This window comes from Apus apus, chromosome 4, assembly GCF_020740795.1.
Source record: "Apus apus isolate bApuApu2 chromosome 4, bApuApu2.pri.cur, whole genome shotgun sequence".
Classification (NCBI taxonomy): Eukaryota; Metazoa; Chordata; class Aves; order Apodiformes; family Apodidae; genus Apus; species Apus apus.
Window position 1 is genome coordinate 86,932,244 of NC_067285.1, and position 18,637 is coordinate 86,950,880.

The 18,637-nt window shown below is 41.9% G+C and overlaps 1 protein-coding gene across 1 annotated transcript in view; it reads left to right on the top strand.

Moving 5' to 3' along the window:
* Positions 1-18,319, top strand: part of KDR (kinase insert domain receptor) — a 30,984-nt gene extending 12,665 nt beyond the window's left edge. Inside the window, exons 15-30 of the mRNA XM_051618942.1 lie at positions 64-195; positions 1,815-1,921; positions 2,343-2,478; positions 2,749-2,853; positions 4,070-4,183; positions 5,390-5,478; positions 7,145-7,301; positions 8,776-8,876; positions 10,199-10,321; positions 10,457-10,568; positions 10,967-11,066; positions 11,177-11,282; positions 13,121-13,272; positions 16,582-16,678; positions 16,802-16,890; positions 17,718-18,319. Coding sequence (XP_051474902.1) covers positions 64-195; positions 1,815-1,921; positions 2,343-2,478; positions 2,749-2,853; positions 4,070-4,183; positions 5,390-5,478; positions 7,145-7,301; positions 8,776-8,876; positions 10,199-10,321; positions 10,457-10,568; positions 10,967-11,066; positions 11,177-11,282; positions 13,121-13,272; positions 16,582-16,678; positions 16,802-16,890; positions 17,718-17,937 — 1,940 coding nt within the window. The 3' untranslated portion in view covers positions 17,938-18,319. The remainder of the gene's footprint in view (positions 1-63; positions 196-1,814; positions 1,922-2,342; positions 2,479-2,748; positions 2,854-4,069; positions 4,184-5,389; positions 5,479-7,144; positions 7,302-8,775; positions 8,877-10,198; positions 10,322-10,456; positions 10,569-10,966; positions 11,067-11,176; positions 11,283-13,120; positions 13,273-16,581; positions 16,679-16,801; positions 16,891-17,717) is intronic.
* Positions 18,320-18,637: the final 318 nt, after the last annotated feature.

Below are 18,637 nucleotides of genomic sequence, written 5' to 3' on the forward strand. Positions count from 1 at the left end.
TCATTTTGAATTTTTAACACAAAGTAGCATTAAAATAGCAGAACTAAGAATATTTTTTTCCAGGTATTGTTTTGAAAGATGGAAACAAAACACTAACCATACGTCGAGTGAGGAAAGAAGATGGAGGGTTATATACCTGCCTTGCCTGCAATGTCCTCGGATGCAGAAAAGCGGTGGCTTTTTTTTCAGTGGAAGGTTGGTGCTCGCTCCTTTGTAGATTGTCCATGAAATCTTTATAATCGCTAAAAGGAAAATCTACTGGATATCCTGAGCAGAGATTTGAAAATACATCATGAGATTTGTGAAAAATCCTGACTGTTCCTATCAAGCTCAAAGTGGGTGCTGCCACAGCCCTTGTAATCCCAGCTGTTCTTCTCCACAATGTCATTTAGTGCTTTTCAACAAAAGATGCATCTGTCTTACTTGTGGTTGCAAAGAAAACTCTGCCAGTCTATATTATGTGTAAACCTATACAACCTCTATGCCTAAACCTGCAGATTACTTGGGGCATCTCTTTTGTCTTAGTAACATATTGTAGTAATATATAGCTTTTAACAGTTGTAACTTTGTAAACTATGTCACTGCTGTCACAGCGTCTAAGAAAAACAATGAAGGAGAGGCTGTTGTGATTGCTGTCCCATTTCAATGACAGAAACAGGTAGTGGCTTTAGGTTAGGGGGCTCCAGCCTTAGTCCACTGAGCTCTGAAATAGACCCATCTCTCACTTGTTCCAGTCTTACTGTGGCACACTGAAGTGCAAGTCACAATGGTAACAATAAATCCTAACAAGAGGTTAAGTCTGCAGTCTGAGTAGCTGGAACCATGATGGGCTTTCTACCATGAGGTGCGATGGGAAGCCTGGAACCAAAAGCTCCTTGCCTTTGACATTAATACATTTGTAAAACTTAGTCAGTCCTTCACAAGCCTCTGTCTTATAAGTCAGGGTGTTTGTATGGTCTGGTCTGTTAAGGTAATTAAAGCAGTATCCTGTTATTCTTATAGGTTCCATTAGAATATTAAGATGTTGGGCAACATATTTACATGGGGTGGAAATTACCTGCAGCTGACATCAATGTGGATTTCAGCTGATGTGGTAAATATGTCCGTGAAAGTTGGAAATCTGTGTCGCACGTACTATTTAACTCCAAGAAATTTATAGTGCAGCTCTTTGGGGTCATGCAATGGAGTGTGCAACTATGTAGGAAAATCTGTGTGGTACTGAGGATAAAATACAGGACCATGATGCGGTGAACGGGAGCTGAAGAAGAGAGCTGCTCCCATACATTAATAGATCTTCAATTAGTATCTGCTGGAGGCTATTTTACTTGAAAAGGGATGGTGTAAATAAGACCTTATGTTCATATGTTCTTGTAGAACTGTGTTTTTTATGCCCCAACTGAAGCATGTAAAGAGACAAGACAGGGATTGTTCTCTGGGTCATTCTCACAGCACTCTATTTACTATATTAGGGGGTTTTTGGTTCTGGAGAAAGACTAATTAGTTCTGAGTTTTCTAAAACAATTATTTCATTTTAAAATGTGATATTTTACTTTTTTATACATACCAAAGGTTCAGATACTGTCCTTGGAACAAAGCTGATGCTAAGAAATGGGGTGTTGTGTAAAGCAACACAAAACTAAGCATAATATTCCAATGTAAATACCCAAGCTTTTTGTTTTGCTTTCATTTCCTTGCTCCATGTTGCACTTTTAAAACGAACCTTCAGAACAAGGACCTCCATTCTCTACTTTAATGAATGAACAAAACCAATACGCTTCCAACTATCACTCAGATATTCATTTATTTATTCCCAGGCGCTGAGGAGAAAACAAATCTGGAGCTCATTATCCTTGTTGGCACTGCAGTGATTGCCATGTTCTTCTGGTTGCTTCTTGTAATCATCCTCCGGACCGTTAAGCGGGTAATGAAAAAACTCTTATACTGTCCTATCAGCACTGGTCTTGCATGACAAATGAGAGATGACTTGAGGCCTTTTGTGTTGTTTCTTTCCATTGTTCTTAAATCAACAGACACATTTTGTCTTTCCATGCCGTAACATTCTTGCTGAGAACTGGGGACATAGAAATTAGTTTTTAATTGAACAGAGAATTGCAAGAGAAAAAATGTCTCAGCCGGTTTTGTTTATTAAAAAAAAAAAAAAAAAGTAAAAAAAAAAAGGTGCAAGTAATTATTGATGATCACACTCACAATGACATGGTGTAGGAAAATGGTAGCTTAGCATTTCTGGGAGCTGGTGAAACACTACAAAGTGAGAAAATGGCACTTTGCCTGCATGTTGCCAGCAAAAAATCTGTACAACTACAACTAATACCATTTTCCAGGCCAACGGAGGGGACATGAAGACTGGCTACTTGTCAATCATCATGGATCCTGATGAAGTCCCTATAGAAGAGCACTGTGAACGGCTCCCGTATGATGCCAGCAAGTGGGAGTTTCCCAGAGACCGGCTAAAGCTAGGTGTGTCTTCTCTGCATGAGCCCTTTAGTGGTACTGCAGCCAGCACTGTCCTAGGGATGTTTCAGGTCCTGGCTTGCCATGGGGCTGCCTTGATGTGGGACCACTGGGAGGGCTCTCTGGTCCCAAAGGATATAATGCGTCCTCTCGCTCTTATCAGTCCTCTGTTAATTTCCAATATATGAATTCAGTTTACATTTGCTGTTTATCCTGCATGTTTTGCCCACTGTGGCAGGAAAATAAATCAGAGTTTGTTCATCTTCTCACTTCAAGGCAAACCTCTTGGTCGTGGAGCTTTTGGCCAGGTCATAGAAGCAGATGCATTTGGGATCGACAAAACTGCTACGTGCAAAACAGTGGCAGTCAAAATGCTTAAAGGTAAAAATGATGACTACAACTTCACCTGGAATGTATAATATAGGGATAATTGCCAGTCCTATAACCAATAGATAGAAAATAATCAAAATGTTTGTACCAATGATGCATACAAGTTCAGCTTAGCAGTTGCTGTCATGAAGCAGTGCCTGGGGAAAGTTCATGCCTTTACCTCATCGATAATGGGAGCAATGCACCCATGGTATCTTAGCCATTGCTTTAAGGATCTACTCATGTTCAGAATAAAACTTGCTTCTGCAGGCAATTTGCTCATTTCCATTTTTGCTTTATGCAGCCTGGTAGGGAGCTTTCTGCAAGTCTCAGACAATGACTCAGGCACGCTCCAAAACGCGTTGCAGTTTTGAACAGCTTTCTCCTCGCTTTAAATCATATTATAGTGCTTCACATTCACCAGAGGAAAGCTGAAAGCTTCAGTTCCCAGACACTGTTTCTGAGGAGGATGTAGCTTGGACAGCAAAATGGGGCTGGCTGCAGCCAGAGGCTGTATCCCACCCTGTGGTATACTGGAGGAAGGGTGGGAAAGCTGGGGGATTTCAGACAGTACAGTGTGAGCAGTGGCAAGCACAGACAAACCCTGTTGCAAACTCATTGCAATGGGATGAGCATGCAGTAATGACAATATAAATTAAAAAGCCTTGTCCCTCCATCTTCCTAGTGCTCAGGCAACCTGCAGAAAGCTGCTTCCTCTGCCCCTCTCTCCCCACTACTTTCACTCCATCCTGTTCCCCTTCTGTTCCTGTGGGATGGGGACACCAACCATATCTCCAGGCTTTTGGTGAGGCTGCATGGTCAGGCGTATTTGGCCCTGGCTCTGTCTCCCCCAGTCTGTGGGCCCATTGGACCCTTAGAATGGACCCCAGAAAAGGTTAAGGAGCATTGTTTCTAGCTCTTCTTGGCTGAGAGGTTCAAACGGTGGAGTAAAAACTGCTCAAAAGGTCTGTAGGATAAAAAATGTTTGCTAATCTGGATTGTTTGTGCCCCTGTTCTGAAGTACGACCCTTGCCAAACTTTTGAAAATGTTTAAAAGCAGAGTAAAACCAACCCTGTCATACACATGCCTAGCTTTCATCAGTGTCCTGCAGCAAAGCTGATCCAACAACACTTCTCACTAGATGGGCTGGAAAAATAAAACAATGCAGAGAAGAGGAAAAGCTTTCTGTCTGTGATGCTCCTGATCTGTGTTGTTTTACCTCTGCAGAGGGTGCAACCCATAGTGAGCACAGAGCACTTATGTCGGAACTGAAGATCCTCATCCATATTGGCCATCATCTCAACGTTGTCAATTTACTTGGAGCGTGCACAAAGCCAGGAGGTGAGGAACTTCTCAGTGGGTGGAAAAGTGCTAGTGAAAACCCTATTTCTGCCATTTCTGCTGCATAGAAAATTGATTTTCAAAATTAAGGTCTGGAAGAATTCATCTTCATTTTTTAAGAAGACATTCAGATAAGAGTGAGCAGATCTGGAGGTGGAATAAGGGCTCATAAGCCCTGAGTTCTGCAGCCAGCTCCATCCTGTAGTTGCTCTATCACTGCTTTTCTGAATCTCAGATCCACTTTTATAGTGGACACCCCATGTGTAACAGACTTTGGGACTGAGTCTGCTACCAGATTTAACAAGTTGGTCTTATTCTTGTCACCAGCTACAGTGCAACTGCTGTCACTTCTCTCCCTGGCTTTGAAGGGTCTGTGTATGCCTCTGTGTGTGTGTAGGAGGGGAGATTGAAATTGGGAGTCCAGCTCTGGGTGAATGAACATATTTTTACTTTATAACCAGGGACAGATGTTTTGTTTAACAAATCCAGCACTACATGCTAATTTGGAAGAAATTCAGTGTAAAGTAACTCAGTAATAATTTTTCAGGGAAGCTGACTTGTTGTCTTACTTTGGGATCAGAATTTAATTTGTTAAGTTCCATGACAAGTGCAGTAGTTGAAGGAAACATAAACCATAAATATTTCTTTCTTTGTTTATTCCATAATAAGGTAGATATGGCCAGTATCTGGAACCAGGGATGGAAATTTATCATTGCAGCGTACACCTATATGAAGCTCTTTGAGCATGAAATGTCATATTTGGACAGTATATTAAGGCAACTGTGTCTGAAACTGGCTTCCTAACTTGAGTTTTTAGTACTTAAACTACCCCCACAAAAATGTGTGGATAATCATGTGTGTACTTTATTGCAGATGAGTGGTTAATTGCACTGAAGTTCATTCAGATGTGTGTTGCATCCTTGCAGATATTGGCACTTTATGTATAAGCTCAGCACTGTACATTTTCACTATGAACATAGACCTGTGATTTTCAAAAGCATGTGCTTTCTTTTTTTTCCATATATAGCAGAGAAGGAATTATTTCCCAGCTTTGATTATATATTTTTTTTATTATTGGTATTTTTTAATACCAACAATACCTGGGACTACCTCCAGGTAGTAGAATGCTTTCTGAAATGTATGTATCTCTAGCCACCAATGGGAAATAAATGGTCTTTCTAAGCCATTGTTTTATGTGTTATACAGGCCCACTTATGGTGATCGTGGAATATTGCAAATTTGGAAATCTGTCAGCTTACCTACGGAGCAAGAGGAGTGAATTTGTCCCGTACAAGGTAAGGAGTCAAGATTAACAACATAATGTTTGATTTGGTGTTTTTTTTTTCTGCACATGATGTTTCTGTTTCTAGTGCTGACTGCAGTGACAATCCTTGGGGACAATGAATAGCTAGTACTTCTCATGGGAATGAGAGACGGCAAAGACATCAGAGGTCACCTAGTCTTTCCCCGGGCCCCTTCAATGTAGCTTTTTTGTTATTGTTAGCTTAAAATGTGCAAAGGAACTGGGCTTCCACTATTTCCCTTGGCAGATTATTCTACACTTGGCCGTATCTGTCAGGAAGTTTTTTCTGATTATCAGCCTGAATTTTTTCCTTTCTTAGTTAAGCTCCAGACAGCCTTAAATAACCACACTCCCTGCTCAGTGTGTATATCCATGAGATATGCATAGGTATCTTCTTTTATGTGATTATTCTTTCTACTGTCCCCTTGGCTCGTTGCTGAGCCAGGCTATACTTTTTTTTTTTTTTTTTTTGGTGTAAGTGATGTATCTCATGAGTTTACATTCAGCTTTTCACCTGCCGTGTCCTCTGCAAAGGTGAATTGGGATGGAGATTGGCATTGTCAAACTCGTTTCTGGTTGCCTCTGTGAGGGGGTCTGATTTCTGGAGAGAATTAGGAGAATTCATCTCCTCTGAGGTTCAGATTGCAGGATGGTGAGCATGGCTACATGTACCCAGTGCTGAGCATTGTGCTTGGGATCCTACCCTTTCTACCCACAACCAGGAGGGAGGCTCCTGAGCTGTGCTCTGCTGTGCTGGTAGACCTGAACTACAGTCTTCCTGCAGCTGTCATGTTTAGATAAGAACTTCTTCAGACTGCTTGTCAGTTCTCCAAGGGGTTATTTTTCTTTATCCTTGGAGTCATTGTTTACTATTTTATATTGGCAAAAGCAACTCACTGCATCCTCTTGTGAGGTAAAAAGGATAAACAAATATCTGAGAGGCCTTGAAGGAAGAGGCAGGGTTTCACAAGGGTGCTGACCCTTGCTTACACAAGTGGTGGCGATGGGAATCAGCAATGGAAAAAAACAGCCATTCCAGGGGAGAGAAGTCATAAACCAAAGCAGGAGAAAATGGAAACATGGTGGAGGAAGCCTGCAGGGCTGGCACCCTCCCTAGAGGCATTTGTTTGCTTAGAGGAAGAGGGACATAAATCAGTTTTTGAGGGATACTAGGGTTTTGACTAAGGTAGAGGTTTAGTAAGAAGGGTCTTTGCAGCAGTGGGAGGTAAAGCCATAGCAGTACAAAGTGGCTCAAGAGTATAAGAGGGGGTTTGGCAACACCCATGCATGCTTCACAAGTGGTGGGCACCAGGGGGGCTGGGGAGGTCAGCTCCTCAGTGTGCATTTATTCCCAAGCATGTGGATATGTTGATGAGGGACAGCTGGGAGGGTGCAAGAGCAGGGAAAGGCCATGGAGTGGCAGAGGGTGCTCGAGCTGGTGAGCCTACATGACCATGGTTTGGGTTTTCTTAATGCTGTCACCACAGCAGCCTGGTACCCCAGCTGGCTTGGAGCCAGTCATGCCAGTGCTGGGCCATCCTCCCTGCCTTCAGTGGGGCCCATGGCACAGGCCATAGAGAGTGTCATCGCCTCTCCTGAGGAAAATTCTGGCATGCTTTCTGCTTCAGATTTTTCTTACCCTTTCCTCACATTTCTAGACCAAAAGTGCCAGGTTTCGGCAGGGGAAGGAGAACTACGTTGGTGATGTCTCTGCGGACCTGAAGCAGCGGCTGGACAGCATCACGAGCAGCCAGAGCTCAGCAAGCTCTGGCTTTGTGGAGGAGCGGTCCCTGAGTGATGTGGAAGAGGAGGATGGTAGGATATGTCTTTTCCTGGTGTTGGAGCAGCTGTCATTGGTGGGGGCTGATGAGGAACATTGGGGACCCTGTGATTTCCAGAGCCTCTCAAAACTGCGTGCAGGCTATTTCCTGGGTAACCAAAGTTCCTGAGCTATGGATTGTCTAGTTCAGCATCCCAAACCCCTCAGCCCAAACCCCAGATGTCTCCCTGAAAAGGGTGTGTTTTTAGTGCATTGCCTTTTGGAAACCCATCTATTTAACATCCTAGTGTCTTCAGGGAAAATCACAGAGCACAAACTCTGAAGGGAGCGCGAAGGGGGTTGTGCCAAGATGATAACTGAATTTTCTCAGTGTTTACCCAGAAGTTAAATATCACACAATCTGCTTCACTGCTTATTGGCAGAGAGATTTTCCTTCCTGCTGCACAGGTGGTCTGTCAGGAACAGGAAACCTGAATTATCCACTCATTCACAGACTCCCCCAGTTACAGATACCCTCTGCAGCAGTTTCACTGCTGCGTTTGCCATGTTCTCCTTTGGCAGAGACAGCACAAAGTGCTCAGTGCTGCCAACATATCTCAGAGACCGCTGATTTCAGCAATTGGTGGGATCTGACAGGGCAGGAAGAGGCCAGAGCTCAACTGCCTGTACCTCTACTTACACTTAAAATCATTTAATGCAAAGAAAACCATTATTATATTAACAGGGAGGATGATCTTGTGGCTTCAATGTGATCCTAATAGGTAATGTCAGGCATGCACTTTATGCATTTCCACACCATTTTGGTACTTTTCAGACCTCTCTGGTATAACCACCGACCCTCAGTGCTGGGGTTTTGTAAGAAGTGTGTAGACCTAAAACAGGCCTTGAAATGAAGGTCTGAGTGACAAATGTTCTAGTTCTTGGTAGGTTTCTTTTTAAAACTGAGCTGAGCAAAACCACTGAGCTGTTTATTTCAGCAGGAAATAAATACCTGTGTATCTTTGTTGGGTACTTAGTACATTATCCCTCCAGGTTACTAGAGGATGAGGTTAGGCTTCTTCTACCCTAAGTTAGCAGGGCTTCCTGCCAAATCCAAGTCTTTCTCCCCATGGCATATTCCCCTGTAAGGACTAGGCAGGGCCTCCCTCTCATAGGTTTCCAAATTCATCTGCTGGAACCATAGCAAGCCTTTCCTGTCCTAGGAACTTGTGAGCTGAGTTTTGGTTGTTTTTCTTTTGGGATTGTTTCACAAATCCTTCTACTGGTGAGAACTCTGATAATATTCAAGGAGGCCAGGGGTATAACCCATCATCTCAAAGTTTATTTTACAATGAACTAGTTTGGTATAAAATGGATTGTTAGTCATAGCTAAACAGACCAAAAAAAAGGGCTCAGTTTGCTCTTCCACTTCAATATGGCATAAGGTTAAAATTGAATTTTACCTAAGAAGCAGTTATGGGTGAAATTGGTAACAAAGGCCATGTTTGACTGTCATCTGATTCTTTGCAGCTGGTCCTGAAGACCTTTGCAAGAACCCTTTGACCATGGAGGACCTCATCTGTTACAGCTTCCAGGTGGCGAGGGGAATGGAGTTCTTGGCTTCACGCAAAGTAAGGAACTTCTCAGGAAGAGTGACATGTTATTTATTTGGCTGTAGGAAATAGTGCTGTAGGTCTACAGAAGGAAACAGCATGTTAATCTTTGAACTAGCAGTCATCCACAACATGTTCTTTTTGCCCTAAGACATACCTGAATCATGAATACAACAGAGTGAAACAGCCCGTGCATTTATTGATACAAATGTTAGTGATCTGTATAAAGCTTATGGGTCACAGATTCACATAAGAATGATTAAGTAGTTGAAGAAGGGGAGCTGACATGTGAGGATGATTAAAGGAATTAGGGACAAATCCCTGGTAACTGAATTTAAGCTAGAGTAAGGGAGTTTGCTCTGAAGAGTTTGCCTGGAACTTGTGCAATGGGATTGGAAGTGCAGTGATAGGACAGACAATACTCACCTATGAAATGTCATGGATGACTCCTTGGAGGGTCTCTTGCCAAAAACACCCTGGCAGTCAATAGCACCTCACCTGCATTTGGACCTTCTTGAAGTGCTTTTCTGTGGTTTGATCCTAAGTACATATAGTGAATGTTTCAAAGGATGTAAATTCCAGAAAGATCAAGGAATCATCTGCAGTTCTATAGAAACAAAAAGTACTTATAAATAGGAAAAGGAAATAGAAGCAGGGAATACAACACTGCTCCAGAGTGCAGGCTGGGTATTCAAGAGCAGACTTCAGTGTCTTTGTCTACATTTTATACATCCTGATTGGTGTATATATATAAAAGAATGGCTTTCCAGGGTCTGTACTTCTAGGTCTAGAAGCAAATCTGCAGCCGCTTTCAGAGTCTGTTTTTTCTTCAAGCTATTGAGGCTTCAGTTTTGAAATCTTTGGGTTGTTAGTTAAGCTGTTGTTCTGCATAGGTAAAGGCATGGACTTTTTTGTCTGTAGTCAAGATTAGTTTGTGTTGGAATCAAATCAGTGGTTTAGAGTGGTATGTTTTTCAGAGAGAGTGAAGTACACAGATTTGAGTGAACTTAAGTAAATCTAAAGGTAATCAGATCTGAAGCTGTTTCATGTCAGCTTCTTAGGATAATTAATTAGCTAACTTCAAAGGCCCACTCTGCATAGTGGATAAACAGATGTATGTTTGGACTTGGGAACACAAGTCTCCCTGAGCCAAATCAGTTGTGACCATCAAAAAAGCACTTAAAATCAGTAACTGTTGGTGCTGAGGTTTCTTTTTCTTAAAAGATTTTGAGAATTATCTGGCCTTTGAGGGTAGAAGAGCACATATGTGAAAGAGATCAACACCGTGGATGGAGCTGTGACGACAGGCAGCATATGAAGTTGTTTACTTCTCTTTGCAGTGCATCCACAGGGACTTGGCTGCTCGTAATATCCTCTTGTCAGACAATAACGTGGTCAAAATCTGTGATTTTGGCTTGGCTCGAGACATCTACAAGGACCCAGATTACGTCAGGAAAGGAGATGTAAGTTTCAGATTCTCTATTTGAGAGAGGATTAATACAAAGTCAGGACGCCTGTGTTTTCACCTTAGATGGGTTTGTGAAAACTCAGTGCTCTGCTACAGTTTGATACCTTTTTGTTTATGGAAATGCTTTCAGGCCAGACTACCCCTGAAATGGATGGCACCAGAAACCATTTTTGATAGAGTATATACCATTCAGAGTGATGTGTGGTCCTTTGGAGTTCTCTTGTGGGAAATATTTTCATTAGGTGAGTCACTTCAATTTTACTGAGCCATCTTAAATTTTAAACAACAGGGTCTGAAGAAAACAGTCAAAGTGTTCTTGGATCCTTTGTTGCATTTTTTTTTTTTTTTACTTCTTGAAAATTTCCTGTTTATTTTCTCCACCAAAATAAAATACTTAAATTTCCGTAAAGATGCAGATGTGGTAACAAGAACTTGAAGTGCTGCTCCTATAATTTCAGTATGTGATTTTGTGTCTCATTTAGTCAATCAGTTGCCATTGCTGTCATAAACATAAATTGTTTGCGCATCCAAGTATACTGAATTACCTTATTAACTCAAGCCATAGCAAATTATTTGTTTGAAAATTAATTCCAGAATTTAAGAATCTAATACATTGAAATTACCATTGCTCTCATTTTAGGTGCGTCGCCATACCCTGGAGTAAAAATTGATGAGGAATTTTGCAGAAGACTGAAAGAAGGAACAAGAATGAGAGCACCAGACTATACAACACCAGAAATGTGAGAAACTGTTCTACCAGCTGCCCACATCTACCCCATGATAATAGCAGGTGTTTGAGCAAGGTGATGTTTTCTTTATGCTGATATTTAAATGGCCTTTGTCCTTCTAGGTACCAGACAATGCTGGATTGCTGGCATGGAGATCCCAAGCAGAGACCAACTTTTTCAGAGCTGGTGGAGCACCTGGGGAATTTACTGCAAGCCAACGTCCGTCAGGTAAATGAAATGTTTTCTCTGATTGCTAGAACAACCAGCTGAACCCTGCCTGTCCTGACAGCTGCCACAAAATCCCATGGCCAGGTACTGTCACCTGGAGCCTTTAGGGAGCCTGGGCTCCTTCCATTGCTGCAATTTTTGACCAGAAGTTGAGGCAACATGGAGAGAGGAATGACTTGGGAAGGAAAGACTGCAGAGGTCTGATGTGGGAACCAAAATCCACCTTACTTGGCCAGCAAGGGCTTCCTATGGCACTATTGCTGTGGTTACTTAGCTGTCTTGCTGGAGAGTTGTTGGCACAGGCTCAATTCCCTGCTCTGCTGCTGATTTCTCTGAATTCTACAGAGGCATTTCATCAGGTAGCTCGTGTTGATCTTACTGTGCCAAAGATAGATATCAGCCTATGTGAGAACGTGGGATGCAGTGTTTTTAATGACTCTTCTAAAAGACGAACACATACAGGTATTTTGCTACCTGTTAGCAGCTCCATGCAGTTAAGTGTATTAAGAGTTGTCCAGTCTATAGGCACTATGGTAAGAGAGCCCGCTGCTTCCAGGTGGGGTACCTGGGCCTCCCTCCCAGGTTCTCCATCCCTTGGCTCCCTTTTCATGCACCACAAATGTGACAAGGTGAGGGCACTAGCTGTGAGTACTTGGATGAAGAAGGCTGGATTTTGCCACATGCTTTCCTATTAGACTAGTTCTCCCTTTCCAACCTGTTGGCAGTGATGGGAGTTACCTGTCCTTCCAAAGCATTGTCTTCTGTAGATACCAAACCAGAAAGGGTAGAGTTTGCTCCTGTTCCTACAGAGCAGCTTGAATCTTCTGTATCACAGAACGGCTGAGGTTGGAAGAGACCTCTGGAACAAATCCTTGCCCAAGCGCCTGGAGCTGGTGCCCAGGATCATATCCAGGTGGATTTTTAATATCTCCAAGGATGGAGACTCCACAGCCTCTCTGGGCAACCTGTACCAGTACTCAGCCACCCTCACAGTAAAAAATGTTTCCTAGTATGTTCAGAACATACTTTATGTATATAACCTAATGCCATTGGATTACTAATGATTTAGACTCTTGTAATAAACTGTAGTGTACTGTGACAAACATGATTTACTGTCTGGGGACTAATAACTAATTATACATGTGTTATACTCTAGTCCTAAAGGGATAAATGCAAAAAAAAATTAGAGAAAAGAGGGAATGTACAAAATTATTTCTTACAGGATTATAAATAGGTAGGCAGTACCGAAATATGCATAAACCATTTTTTCTCTTCACATTTTAGAGCAGAAATAGAAACAAGTGGAAAAAAATTGTAGCAATGTTACTGTTGTTATTCACATAATTAGATACCAAGGTATTGATAGAAAACTTCCGTTTTTGCTATCTCCATTTAATTATTTTTTTCATTTACTTCTTATACTAAATTTCAGCTTTATGATTCATATGCTGTAGTCCAACTCAGTTTCAGTTTAAATTTGCTGGTGATTTTTTACCCTCAGGACCATGTTCTTTGTGTTATTGTAATTCAAACATTACTAAAATTAATTTTTTTATTTAAAAGACATTACGAAAAAGTTCAATGTATGCATTATGTTAAAGTATGCCATGTATAAATCTCATTTTTTAATTGAAAAGTATTGGCAGTGGCTCTTAGCAAATTCCCCTCTTTTAATGAGGTTGTTTGTGTGAGGCTGGTTTAATGCTCATAGCTTAATAAAACAACTGAGGTAGCTCTGTTGGACTGATGCATTTTCCATGTACATATGTGCAGCTGTTTATATCTGTGTATCTCTGTAGCCTTATTTAATTTTTTAATTTTTTCACTATATTCTACAGGATGGTAAAGACTACGTTGTCCTTCCGTTGTCAGTATCGCTGAATATGGAAGAGGATTCGGGTCTCTCTCTCCCAACTTCACCTGCTTCCTGTAGGGAGGAAGAGGAAGTCTGTGATCCTAAATTCCATTATGACAACACAGCAGGCATTAGGTATTTTATATGGTGGACATCCTACTGGGGCCCACAAGCAGGTTTTGTTCATGCTGGGGGCAGGGAAAATTAAAGGAAGAAACTTCAGCTGCCTGGTCCATATTTAACCTTCTACATAAGGATAAGAATGAATCTGTAGAGTTTTTGTAGGCAAAAACTAGTTTCTTAGCTCTTCAAATGCTGCTGGTTGTTTTTAATTATTATTTTTTTTTTGCTACCCTTTCAAGATTTTGTATTCATATAAAAAAAACAAAACAAAACAAAACAAACGCAAGAGTATTTGTTAATTAGTTTTTAAGAATCAGAATTTATACAAAGTTTTACCAGTCCAATGCAGTTGTGTTCACTCTCTTGTATTGCAGCTCCCCAAAATAAGAATGGTAATAGATCTATCATTAATAACCTCTCTGGCATTTGCCCTTCTAAAGTGAAATGTTGGTAGCTACACCATGAATTGATAGCCAAGGGGAATGTGACCTAAATAGTGTTGTCATTGTTTTTTGTCCACTGCTTACTTCTGGTGGCCCAGGATGTAAGGGAGAAAGGCATTTTCTCATCCAGTGCTGCCTAAGATCAAATTCAGCCAGTTTGCTGCTAGGGAGCCTTGGGTTGCTTGCTGCAATCTCAGAAGGAGAAAGAAGGAGATGGATCCAACTGTCAGGGCAGGTTGGACTCTGTTGGCAGATTTCACATGGTTTCCACAAAGTGAAGCCCTCTCCCTCACTGCTTTTGCTATATCCTCCAAAGACAGAGTTCCCAATGATTTTGGGTACTGCAGGACGACATTATTAGATAGTCCCCTAGGTAGGCACAGTGTATTTCACACTACAGTTGAGATGATGGTTCCAGAGCTGAACTCTCAACCCTGTGTTTTAGTAGTGGGACAGTACAAAATATAAATAGTTAAAAGACAAAAAGCCATGATTTAACACTGAACACATCACATTTCTTTTCCGCTTCTAATACTTCCTATATGGCTTTTCCTGATCACCACTTCCTGTTATGAACAAAAGCAAAACCTCCCCATTGACTTTTCAAAGACACTTTGAACCTCTTTTCTCTTGTCTTAGAGTGTGACAGGGTTGTGAGAAAGCACTTGTGGAGACCATGCTAGAGGAGGGAAAGCGGGATGCTTAAGACATGTTTAGGGGCTTTATTCTTCTCTTCTGGTAGCTGAAAATTATTTTGTAGGCATGGATCTTACTGTACACATAGTGGAAAGATTGATCTGTTCAGTAATGTCTTTTTCCCTCTTCACAATAGTACTATAAAGAGAGGCTGACAAGTAGAATATTTAAATCAAAGTTGGAGGAGGAAAAGCAAACACAGAGAAAACAGAGAATATTAAAGAATATTTAGGTGGCTGAGGTAAACTAAAATAAGAAGGACCTCCTAACATCTGTTGTCTTTGGTTTAGGAAATAGATGTGCAGTTGTCATTAAGAACAGCCTGGTGAGGTAAAGATAATGCCTTTTTTGAGAAAGAACAGAAAATCAGTAACTCTTAAACCAGGTTAGCTTGAATCCTAAGAACAGTCCTGGAATAAACAATCAGGTGAATAATGGTAAATGCCTACAGGAAAATGAAGTAACTAAAAATGGCCAGCATGGATTTGTCAAGAACAAATGAAGTCAAACAATTCTAAGTTTCATTTTTAGAGAGAATAATTGGTCTGGTGGGTAGCAAGGAAGATGTATTTTTAATTTCTGTTGGGCTTTTTTGGCCCTTTTTTAAATGGGACAATCTGTTTAAAAATGCAGACACATCAGGAAATACTGTCAGGATGTCAGCTGAGCCCTTACTGCCACTGGGGAGGAGTCAAGACTCTATATGTGGCCTTTCTGCCTGCACACTGTTTCTAGTCCTGTTTGTACAGGATCTTAGCTTAACCAGGAAGGTCTTATTCATTGTAGCCCACATGGAAAATATAGGCTGACTCTTCTCTGAGCTGAGCAGAAGCAGGGCTGTCATACGTGGGAGGCTGTTCAGATCATTAAGCTGGGGTTCCCAGTCCTCACCAATCTGGTAACTCTAGTCCTGGCCATGCAGTTCTGTCCATTTGCAGACGATTGAACACAAGCACACAGGGAGCTTTAAGAATATGAAGGAAAGTTGTGGAATTAAATTCTTATCATTCAAGGTCAGATAGTCCAGAAGTGAACTAGATTGTCCATTAGGTATTTTTGATCCTGAAGGGTTAGATGGGAAGTGCATTAGATACCATTGCAGAGTAACCGAAGCAGAAGACATGATCAGTGCAAAGATCTTTAAAGAACTGGTTCTATTAAGTCTGGGAAGATAAAATGGAGAGTGAACATAGGAACAGTTTTCAATATATGAAAACTTGCTCAAAAGAGGATGCCAGTTAATTATTCTGTGTCTCCAGCAATGGAGCAAATTTAATTTGCAGCAAACACTTGGGTTTACTATTTGAAAAATGTTCTAAAGTGTGATTCAGCACCTGAGCAGGCTACTCAGGGAACATGTGAAGTCCCCATGAGTTCAAATAAATGTCAGTTGGAGACTGGCAGGGCTCAGCATAGCTCTGCTCAAAGCTGGGAAATGGAATGAATGATGCTCATCTTTGCCTCCAGCTTTGCACTTCAAGTGGATGCAGGTTCCTTTTCTAACTCCAAGCCTTGTTCTTCATTAGCTGTTAGGAACATAGATTTGTCCTATTTAACTGGGACAACATCCATTTTATTCCATATCCAATTAGACAGAAAGCTGAGGGTAGCTGTCATGTTTGTTGTACTAGTATTTCCATGAAAGTAAATTTTATTTTTTTGCCAATATTTTTAATGGATGTCATCCTGACCAGAGGGCTTCTTTTGGAGGAGAGCCTTCAAGAGAGATGTAGCACTCCCTGCCCTGATCCCCACGGTTTAAGGGCGGCAGTCTGCTGAGTCTGCTGTTGTTGTCCTAGGTCTAGCCAGGGGTCTCAGAAGTGCAGTCCAAAGGAAGAGACACATGTCTGTCCTCCAGGTTTCTCTGTTTATTATACTTCTAAGTGAAGCTTGCAGGAAGTGAAGCCCTCCAGTGTAACTGAGGAAAAGAGCTGTTTTCTCAAAGCCATTTCTTAGAGTTTGCTCAGAGATCAAGGTTGTCAGGAGCAGAAGGTCAGAAACACAGCACTTTCTAGGCTGTTCATCCTTTTCAATAAATGGATGTTTTGAGGTTTGCATAATTTGTTTTGACAAAAGGATTAATTTCTCTGCAGAGGGATGAAAGGATTCTGATATCATTGTCCTGTTTGCAGCCAAGTTGTGGATAATGGTCACAAAACTTTTTGTTTTGTTTTCTTTCCAGTCAGTACCGACAAGGTAGCAGAAGAAAAAGTCGCCCTGTGAGTGTGAAAACATTTGAAGATGTCCCATTGGTAACCACTGTAAAAGTTGTTCAGGAGGTGAGTTTGTCTGTTTTTTGTATGTCTTCTCCTTCTCTTGATGTCTTTTTCAGTGTAGGTTTCTTTTGTTGTTTTTGTTTTTTTAATTCCTTTTCATTCAATACATTTCTAATACCTTTGCAGGAAAACCAGACAGATAGTGGGATGGTTCTTGCATCTGAAGAGCTGAAGACATTGGAAGAGAGTGATAAACAAGTGAAAATACCCTTTAGGTAAGGCTCAGGCTGCACATAAGATTGAATATGACCTCTTGCTTGTGCTATGTCAGAAGATTGATTGGTTTGTAAAATTTTTTGGAAGATAAAATATTTTCTTACTGTATTTTTAAAAACACAAAGGAAAATTGTGCACTGTATGCCTGCATTTGGTACCAGGAGAGAAGAGGTAATGCAGCTGCTGGAGGTATCAACAAAAACTGCAGAAGGGACTTGTATTTATCAACTGCAAAAGCATCAACCACCCCTCAAAGCTCACCCCTCACTGTGAGCCAATGCACACAATTGAGTGTATTTGTGAGGGCCTGTCTGCAATTTTTTTTTTTTTTTGACTCTTTTCAGGATGTACCTGGTTGTATTTAGAGAACATTGTACAGGGGTTTCATTGTGCACTTCACAGGAAGCACAGTGGTATTCATGGAGCTAAAACCTCACGTATGCTCTCTTATTGCTCCTCAGGAATTATTTTTTCCAGGACAACTTCAGTGCAAAGGTATACTGCAGTGATGACTGCACCACAGCCAAAATGTGTGAGGCCTCTCAAATTTTTATCTCCATTTCATCTGCAGTCTCAGTCTAACTCCTTGTATCGTCATAAAATTAAATACCTTTTCAATGCATTAGTGCAGTTAGGGCATATAAAAAATTTTCTCCTTGTAATCAAATGCATGTTTAAAAAGGCTTTAAGCCAGTTTTGCCAAGTGCACCATTTTGCTTTGGTTGCTGCTGTGATGGAAAGCAGCTGCTGGCAGGAATCTCCCACCTGCCCTCCAGAAGACATTCTCCACATCTCTCTCAGTTCTGTTCCTGCTTGTTTTTCACAGCACACTGATGCCCAGCAAGAGTAATGAGTCCGTCATGTCTGAAACCTCCAACCAGACAAGTGGGTACCAGTCGGGGTACCACTCGGATGACATGGACACCACTGTGTACTCCAGTGAGGAGACTGAACTCTTGTGTGCCCAGGAGGCTTCACCCCCGCTCTGCCGCCCGCACGGGCTGGCCTACGATGGCACCGGGCCCCTCGCCTCCCCCCAGCTCTAGGGCAGAGCCAGCGGCTCCAGGTCCCCCAGGATGGTGCCTTCCTTGTCTGGACTGGCGGTATTCGGGTTTAATGTATAGGAAGACTGAGTCTGTGTGACTAAGAAAAGATGTTTGTTTTCATGAAGAGGATGCAGAAGCATCTGGCAGCAAAACTGCGCCGTGCCAAGCTGTGGGACACTTTTCTTGAGAGATGCTGGCAGCTGAGGGTGCGAGGTCCTGGCTGCAGTGTATGGATGCTGTGCCAACCCAATGGCAGAGGCCTTTGGGACCCCGGTGACATGCCCAGCATGTCTGATGCAGGCAGCAAGGCAGTGGCACAGTGTTCAACTCAACTGTTCCTGGTTGTACGAAATAAGGGCACAGCCCTGCTTTTTTTTTTTTTTTTTTTTTTTTTTTTGCTTGTTTTTCGCCTTGTGACTGGACGCCAGGAAGGAAACAGCACGGCACTGGCTTCTTGTTTCTCAGAGTTATCCCTTGCTTGCACCTCAACAAACAAAAAAAGGAACATCCAGCTCAAGGCTCTGGCACTCCCCGATGGCCTGAGGCTAAACATAGGCTGGACTAAATATAGGTGCGGGTGATGGTCTCTGTCCTTGGCAGAGAAGAAAAGTTGCTATACCCAGACCTCATACATTTCCTGGGAAGACTTCCCCTGTGAGGCTGGTTAGTAAGGAGGAGGCAGAGTGCCAAGCCAAGTGAT